We start from the raw sequence: 8,342 nt of genomic DNA on the forward strand, positions 1-8,342 counted from the left end.
CAAAACATGTCGTCTGTGTTTGAGGTTAGAGGAGTACAGTGTAAAGTGGGTGTTTTGAACTCTAATCTCACAGTTAGCAGTGACTTTCTCTTATTGCGCAGCATGTAATGAGGCTGTGAGGAGAAAACGTGGTTAGACCTGCAGCTCTTCGCTCAGTTTTCAACCACAAACTTTTGGAGGGGTTCACTGGTCACGGTTCTCATGAAAACGCTGTACTTTCATACTTTCAACCACCTGTTTTTAGCTTTTCAGGCAATAATCTTTCGTCTTTTTGTGCCTCGTCCTCAGAACATTTTACTCCATAAAGAGGTTTAAACCCTGTAGAGTTTGAAAATCAGTTCTAAATCAAGCAGGTAAGCCAAGTAAAAGACAAGATAAGTCTTGTTGCAATTATTAACATGTTAACTGCGTCTGTTCAAGAACAAGTAATGGCTTAGGGGGTAATTCAGATGATTAGAAGGCCCAGATGAATGAACAAGCCTGTCTGTCTAGGGAAAGTCCACCATTTTTTCAAAATTTTGGCATAATTAAGTGGTTGAGATGTAAACAGAGTTTTGGTGTGAAATGCTCCATTCTAGAGAAACTTAGTCAGAATTATTCACAGTGATGGGAACCAGACTTATTACATGACATGGTTAATGCACCTAATACATTGTTCTCCGATAGTTTTGAGAAGATTTTGGCCTTAAAATCCTTTTGTGGTGGAGGGATACATGCAGAGTGTTGTGAGGCAAAACAGTCCCCAAAGAAAACTTTATGCACTCAAACAGATGGTCCAGAGCACTGAGGTGAAGACTTAACAGGTTTAAGAACTCGTTTACTGTGTAATACTGGATAAAAGCACAATGATAGAGAGTTCTGTGCAATATGGAGAGGTGGTTGGATTCAAATATTTAGTAATGCATGAATAAAGCCCTGTGATGTGTGAAAATGTGTGTGTATGAATAAGGGGGACGGAAGTGACCCTCTTCCTGTAAATGTACCACACTTTAATGATGCCTGGTTAAAGCAGAGAGCTGTGAAACTCTGAGCAGGTTAGTCTACATTAAGATACAGTAAATCATGAAGTCTCTTCTTTTTCTAGCACTCAGCGTGAATCTGGCATCAGCAGGTGAGTTCAGTTTAGTTATATAAACATTAGTACGATGTATTCTGTTTATTTTGGCTAATTATTAATTACTACATGCTCTCCACACACACACACACACACACACACACACACACACACACACACACACACACACACACTAAATGAAATTTTATTAAATAAAACATACATCATAAAGAACCTATAGCCATTTCAGTACTTCATTACTATATTACGTATATCTACTATCTATCTATATTATGTATGTGCACAAGACAGACGAAATTATAAAATGCTATTAATCTGGTCAGTAACTTTATCTGCTCAGAATATCACAAATATTACAACAAATACAAATACCCTTAATACAATAAGTAGTGATTTCATGCATGTAAATGTAAAAAGGGGACACGGCTGACCCCGATGCTAACTGACCACAGCAGAATTAATGGCAGAGTTAAACTGAGACTGAGACATTGTGTGTATCTTCAAGTACACATCTTTAACACTGACTTCACTTTTGTCTTTGTGAAGGTTGGGGAGAGTAGATATCTAGACTGGTTAGGTAAGGGTTAGACTGGTTCTGGTTGGGGAGAGTAGATATCTAGTCTTTAATTACTGTTACGACCCGGTCTAGGGTCTGGCCATAACAGAGAGTGACACTGGACACCGTTTAAACCAGAAAATGACAGGTTTATTTTCTTCAAAAGCTCAAAGAAGTTGAGGTGATGGCTTCAGGGACGAGCAATTGCCAAAATAAACAAAACAACTAATGATTTCAAATTCAACTAAACTAAAAGCAAAAGAAAACTAAAATACATATGGCTACTCTACTCCCTTCCTTAAAACAGGAGAAAAAAACATAACCAAAACAAAATGGCACCCATCCTCAAAGCATAATCAAACAGTCACAAAGCAGACAGAGGTGAAGAGTGCCGGGCTGGTCTGGACAGGTGTTCTTCCAGGTCGGGTCAAAGGGGAAAGAGCCCTGAACGTCTCTCAAGATGGTGGCTTAGCGACCTCTTATACTGGCAGGTGCCCCCGAGTGGCCAATCATGCACCTGCACACAACACAACAATGGAAAAAACACACAAAATGGCCACAAACGGACACAAAGAAGGGCAGTTACGACTGGGGGTCGTAACAGATACAGAATAGACCACGTGAATATGAAAATCCTGCAAGTTACAAAAATAGAACAGTGACAGACAATTAAATGATGTATATGTACACACTCTGTTATGCTGCTGGGTTATTCTTATGAAACATGACATACTGGGACAAAACCTGAAATGTATAAATAAATACTGTGTAAATAATGTTTTTTTTAACTCAATCTTTCTTTAAAATTAATTATTACAATAGATACATTTTACAAAATAGAGCATAAAAAGTAACATTTTATCATTTTGGTTCACATCTTTTTATAGGGAAGCCACTAAAGTTAAGAGATTCATCTGCCTTAAGTAAAATTTTTCTTTCAGTGTAAAACAATGATTAATATGTGATGAGAATTTTGAGCAAAATGTAATTTATATGTAACATTTTCACCTTTTTTTCATCCTGACAGCGACACACTCTCTGCAGTACTTCTGCACTGCAGTTACTCCAGGAATAAACTTCCCAGAGTTCTGTGTGGCTGGTATGCTGGATGGGGAGCAGTTTGTGTACTATGACAGTAACATCAGTAAGATGGTCCCCAAAACAGAGTGGATGAAGAAGAGTGACGCTGATGATCCAGATTACTGGAACAGTGAGACCCAGATTAGTGAGCGTCATCAGGAGAACTTCAGAACCAGTGTGGATAATCTAATGCAGCGCTTCAACCAGAGCACAGGTGAGCATGAACACACTCAGAGCTTTAAACACTGAGACAGCATATATATATATATATATATATATATATATATATATATATATATATATATTATATATGAAAGGATAATGCTCATTTTAACATTTAGCTTATACATGTAAAATATGAATAACTAATAAAGCTGCAGTTGCCTCAGAGCAACACAACTATTTTCCTCACTTCATGAGTTATATACATAGTTCTTGCCAATAAAAGGCTTAATAATGAAGGGAAAAGTTGGATATAAAAGTTGGTCATCATCTCATTATACACACACATATATATATATATATATACCCATATACCTACACATTATACCTACAGGAGCTTTTATGAATCCCATTCTAAATCCATAGGCATTAATATGGAGTTGGTCCCCCTTTGCAGCTACTGTATAACAGCTTCCACTCTTCTGGGAAGCTTTCTACAAGATTTTGGAGAGTGTCTGTGGGAATTTTTGCCCATTCATCCAGAAGACACTGATGTTGGATGAGAGAGCCTGGCTCACAATTTCCGTTCTAGTTCATCCCAAAGGTGTTTGATGGGGTTGAGGTCAGGGCTCTGTGAGGGCCAGTCAAGTTCTTCCACACCAAACTCATCCAGTCAGGCCTTTGTGGAGCTGCTTTGAGCACTGAGGCTCAGTCATGCTGGATTAGAAAAGGTTCTTCCCCAAACTGTTCCCACAAAGTTAGAAGTGTATAATTGTCCAAAATGTCTTGGTCTGCTGACGCATTAGGATTTCCCTTTACTGGAACTAAGGGGCCTTGGTCACTCCACAGAATACATTTCCACTGCGCCAGAGTCCAGTGGAGGCATGTTTTACTCCACTGCCCTGCTGTTTACCATTGTACATTTTGATCTTAGGCTTGTGTGCAGCTGCTCGACCATGGAAACCCATTTCATGAAGCTCCTAATGTGCAGTTCTTTTGCTGATGTTGCTTCCAGAGGCAATTTGGAACTCTTTAGAGATGTTCAACAGAGAATAGACACTGAGAGCTTCAGCACTCACCGTGAGTTTGCGTGGTCTACCGCTTTGTGCCTGAGCTGTTGTTGCTTCTAGATGCTTCCATTTCACAGTAACAGCACTTACAGTTGTCTGGGGCAGATCTAGCAGGACAGAAGTTTCACAAACTGACTTGTGGCAGAGGCGGCATCCTATGCCATGTTTAAAGTCACTGAGCTCATCAGTACGACCCTCTACTGCCACTGTTTGTCTATCGAGACTGCAAAGCTACATGCTCCAATAAAGTGTCAACCCTTACTGTTCATGCACTGTACTACCAAAGAGTAGTCTTCTACCAAAAAGATGATTTCAAAAGGCAAATCATTGCTTCATGTTATTTGATCTGTTTGCCTTCCTGTCTGCCATGTTCTAATCCAGAAATGACCCCTGTCTGAGATGGTCAGGCTGCAGTCCTCACGTGGTTTTCTTTCCTGGATTGTGCATCAATATGAATGAAGTGTTTGTGTCTCTGCAGGAGTTCACACAGTGCAGTGGATGTACGGCTGTGAACTGCATGATGATGGAACCAAGAGAGGATTTGACCAGTACGGTTATGATGGAGAAGACTTCATCAGTCTGGATCTGAACACTCTCACCTGGACTGCAGCCAACGTTAGAGCTGTTATTACCAAACAGAAGTGGGAGAGTACAGCCTGGGCTGCTCAGGTGAAGAACTACCTGGAGAACACCTGCACTGAGTGGTTACTGAAGTATGTGGGTTACGGCAGATCCGCTCTGGAGAGGAAAGGTACAGTGCTCTCACCCTCATACACTGAATGCCACTGGTGACAGTGTGACTGGAAGCCATTAAACGCTGCTATTGAAGCTTCTACATTAACGAATGTGGAAGTGTGAGAATGTTCTATTAAACATAGACATGCAGCCTCAGTGTAAACAGTGTAAGTATTTTTACATGGAGCTGCTGATTACTCCCATGGTCTCCCAGTGTGTTCCTCACACTGCAGCCCTGTTAATAATGGTGTGGTAACAGCACCAGCCTGGTAGAGTAAACATGTTGCACATCAGCATTTTCTGTCATTTCAGTAAAATGTCAAAGTTTCCATTGACTTTTGTCAGAATGCTACAATGCAACGTCTCTTTCCAGTCTCTCCTGAGGTGTCTCTATTCCAGAGGGACTCTTCTTCTCCAGTGGTGTGTCATGCTACAGGTTTCTTCCCCAAAGCAGTGATGATCTCCTGGCAGAAGAATGGAGAGGATCTGCATAAGGATGTGGAGCTCAGAGAGACGCTACCCAACCAGGATGGAACCTTCCAGAAGAGGAGCGTTCTGACTGTCTCACCTGAGGAGCTGGACAGGAATTACTTCGCCTGTATCATTCTTCACAGCAGCCTGGAGAAGGAGATAGAGCTGCCGGTGTCTGTTCGCAGAATCCTTCAAGGTAGGAATCTGATTCTGGAAAAAAATATTTAAGAAATAATTTATTTTTTTCATATTGATTTGACTGGCGAAGTAGAAACAGGACACTGACCCAGATTTAACACACTGTGTTTCAGACGGAAGCTCAAGTTTCAGAATTATCATCATTATATTTGCAGCCGTTCTTCTGCTCTTTGCACTGTGGATGATGGTGAAAGAGTGTGGTAAGGAAACCAGAGCAGATATCAGTCTGTATGAAGCGACGCACTGAGAGTGTAAACATACAGTACTGTGAAAGAGTGTTCTGACTTTTTTTGCTTTTGCAAATATGTCAAACCAACCAAAATGTAATATAAGACAAAGACAACAAAAGTAAACACAAAATACAGGTTTTACATGACCATTTAATTCTCACTTACGGATGGCTGTGGCATCACTGGGGTTCAAACTCACAGTCTCCACCTAGGGGTGAATTTTATTTTAACTTTGAAAAGTAATGAAATGAAATGATGTGGTGCAAGGGTCTATGTATTCACTCCAGCATCAGCAGGTTGTGAGTTTGGACCCCAGCTGTGCCTCAGCTGTCCATATCTGGAGGCCCAAGAGGAGAAAATGCCTGGTGAAACTGTGTGATGGAAAGGGTTCCAGCTGTTGGAGACACTGTGTAAAAAAGCTAATTCTGTATTATTTACTTTACTGAGAAATGAGAGTTTTGACTCAACTAAGAAGTTGGGATAACTCAAGAGAAGGTGTGTAATCAGTTGCCTTATCATTAAGTCCATATTTTGACATTAATGTATGAAAATTGCATTGCTAAGCAATACGCCTGGGCAATATTTACAAATAATTAGCATGATATTTTCTAGTTAAAAAAAAGGTGATTATTGATTATATTGGCTCCCAAACGTGGTTTGCTGCAGCCTTGACCTACTTTCTATTCTATTTTGTGTACATGCTTTTTAAAAGTTTTAATGAATATTTTTAACAAACCACATATTAAATGATGTAATACTGAGTAACCCAACATCTTTTAAAAACTACTTCACCTGTCATTATAATAAACGTTACTGTAAACAGGTGTGTTAAAGAGCTCCTTCTGGTGTAGATTCATGGTAATTTGTGTGCTAATGGCGCTCCCTGCTGGAGAAACTTCAGACTGCAAGCGGTTTCCAAAGCCTCCTGCTTTACATACAAAAAACAAGGTGTTGTCTTTCATTACAGTAGTGTTTTAATAATTCATGTAAACACTGGCAGACTTAAGCTGTATAGACGTTATGGCAAATTTTACATGCAATAGAGACAGTGGGGAATTTATTATACTGCTGCTTTTTTAATTATAACTCAATGTTTGATCATTACAGAAGTGAATTCAACTTAATTTACTAAACTCTGTAATAATAATATGAGTTTGAGTGATTAAACAGTAGAATTGAACATAATTTTATGTATATAAATAATCATTGGCAGTCTATTTTGATTACACATTGATTAGTGTCAGCATGAATTTTATAATCCCACTGTTGTTTTTACATTTGTCTTTAGAGAAACGAGGTAGAGAAGAGGACAATAAAGATGAAGGTTCAGTTCTTTTTTAACGCTTTAGCTTGTTTTCCAGCATGATTTTCATGAGAAAGCAATATTTAAATGTGAAATTGTGTTATTGTAATATTAATACTTTAAAAGCGCGTAAAAACGCGCATCCTGCGTAAAAGCGCACTATAAGCGTAAAAGCGCATTATAAACGTAAAAGCGCACTGTAAGCGTAAAAGCGCGCAACCTGCGTAAAAGCGCATTATAAGCGTAAAAGCGCACTATAAGCGTAAAAGCGCATTATAAGCGTAAAAGCGCGCATCCTGCGTAAAAGCGCATTATAAGCGTAAAAGCGCGCACCCTGCGTAAAAGCGCATTATAAGCGTAAAAGCGCGCACCCTGCGTAAAAGCGCGCATCCTGCGTAAAAGCGCGTTATAAGCGTAAAAACGCGCACCCTGCGTAAAAGCGCATTATAAGCGTAAAAGCGCACATCCTGCGTAAAAGCGCATCATAAGCGTAAAAACGCGCACCCTGCGTAAAAGCGCATCATAAGCGTAAAAGCGCGCACCCTGCGTAAAAGCGCGCATCCTGCGTAAAAGCGCATTATAAGCGTAAAAACGCGCACCCTGCGTAAAAGCGCATTATAAGCGTAAAAGCGCGCATCCTGCGTAAAAGCGCATCATAAGCGTAAAAGCGCGCACCCTGCGTAAAAGCGCATCATAAGCGTAAAAGCGCGCACCCTGCGTAAAAGCGCGCATCCTGCGTAAAAGCGCATTATAAGCGTAAAAACGCGCACCCTGCGTAAAAGCGCATTATAAGCGTAAAAGCGCGCATCCTGCGTAAAAGCGCATCATAAGCGTAAAAGCGCGCACCCTGCGTAAAAGCGCATTATAAGCGTAAAAGCGCGCATCCTGCGTAAAAGCGCATCATAAGCGTAAAAGCGCGCACCCTGCGTAAAAGCGCATTATAAGCGTAAAAGCGCGCACCCTGCGTAAAAGCGCATTATAAGCGTAAAAGCGCGCATCCTGCGTAAAAGCCCCAGAGCGCGCACGATCATAGCGTATCCATATGCTGAGTCTGAAGCCTGTTATCCAGAGTAAAGTGGCGAGTTCAGGGTCACAGTCGAGCCTTTCTGCCAAAAAACCCGAACAATCCATCCAAACCAGCTGCTGCTGTGTCTGTTAAACCGGCGCGTGTCTGCATTTCAGTATCAGCTGCTCAGAGTAAAACATACACAAATACAGCGCAGCACAGCAGAGGGACAGTTCACACAGCAGGATGTCTCAGTTTAGCCCGAAATCTTCAGCCCAGAGATCATCACTGTCCATAAATTAAGATGGACAGAAAAACTAAGTTGCGGGAGATTCGTGCTCGGTTGATTTACACCTCAGTACTTTTGGCCCAAGTCTGGCATATCGTAAGTGGCCCATTGCTGAAGTTACAGAAAGCAGCCGACACTCGCTGTAAGGGTTAAAACCCTCATTTAAC

General features: G+C 40.8%; 1 protein-coding gene across 1 annotated transcript; it reads left to right on the top strand.

The window, feature by feature from the left end:
• Positions 1-1,062: 1,062 nt before the first annotated feature.
• On the top strand, positions 1,063-6,465 carry LOC118827447 (H-2 class I histocompatibility antigen, Q9 alpha chain-like). Its single transcript, XM_036598814.1, has 4 exons — positions 1,063-1,111; positions 2,659-2,925; positions 4,422-4,694; positions 5,052-6,465. The coding sequence occupies exons 1-4, from the start codon at positions 1,063-1,065 to the stop codon at positions 5,375-5,377; spliced, it is 915 nt and encodes a 304-aa protein (XP_036454707.1). The 3' UTR covers positions 5,378-6,465.
• Positions 6,466-8,342: the final 1,877 nt, after the last annotated feature.

The sequence above is a fragment of the Colossoma macropomum genome, unplaced genomic scaffold (assembly GCF_904425465.1).
Source record: "Colossoma macropomum unplaced genomic scaffold, Colossoma_macropomum, whole genome shotgun sequence".
NCBI classification, from domain to species: domain Eukaryota; kingdom Metazoa; phylum Chordata; class Actinopteri; order Characiformes; family Serrasalmidae; genus Colossoma; species Colossoma macropomum.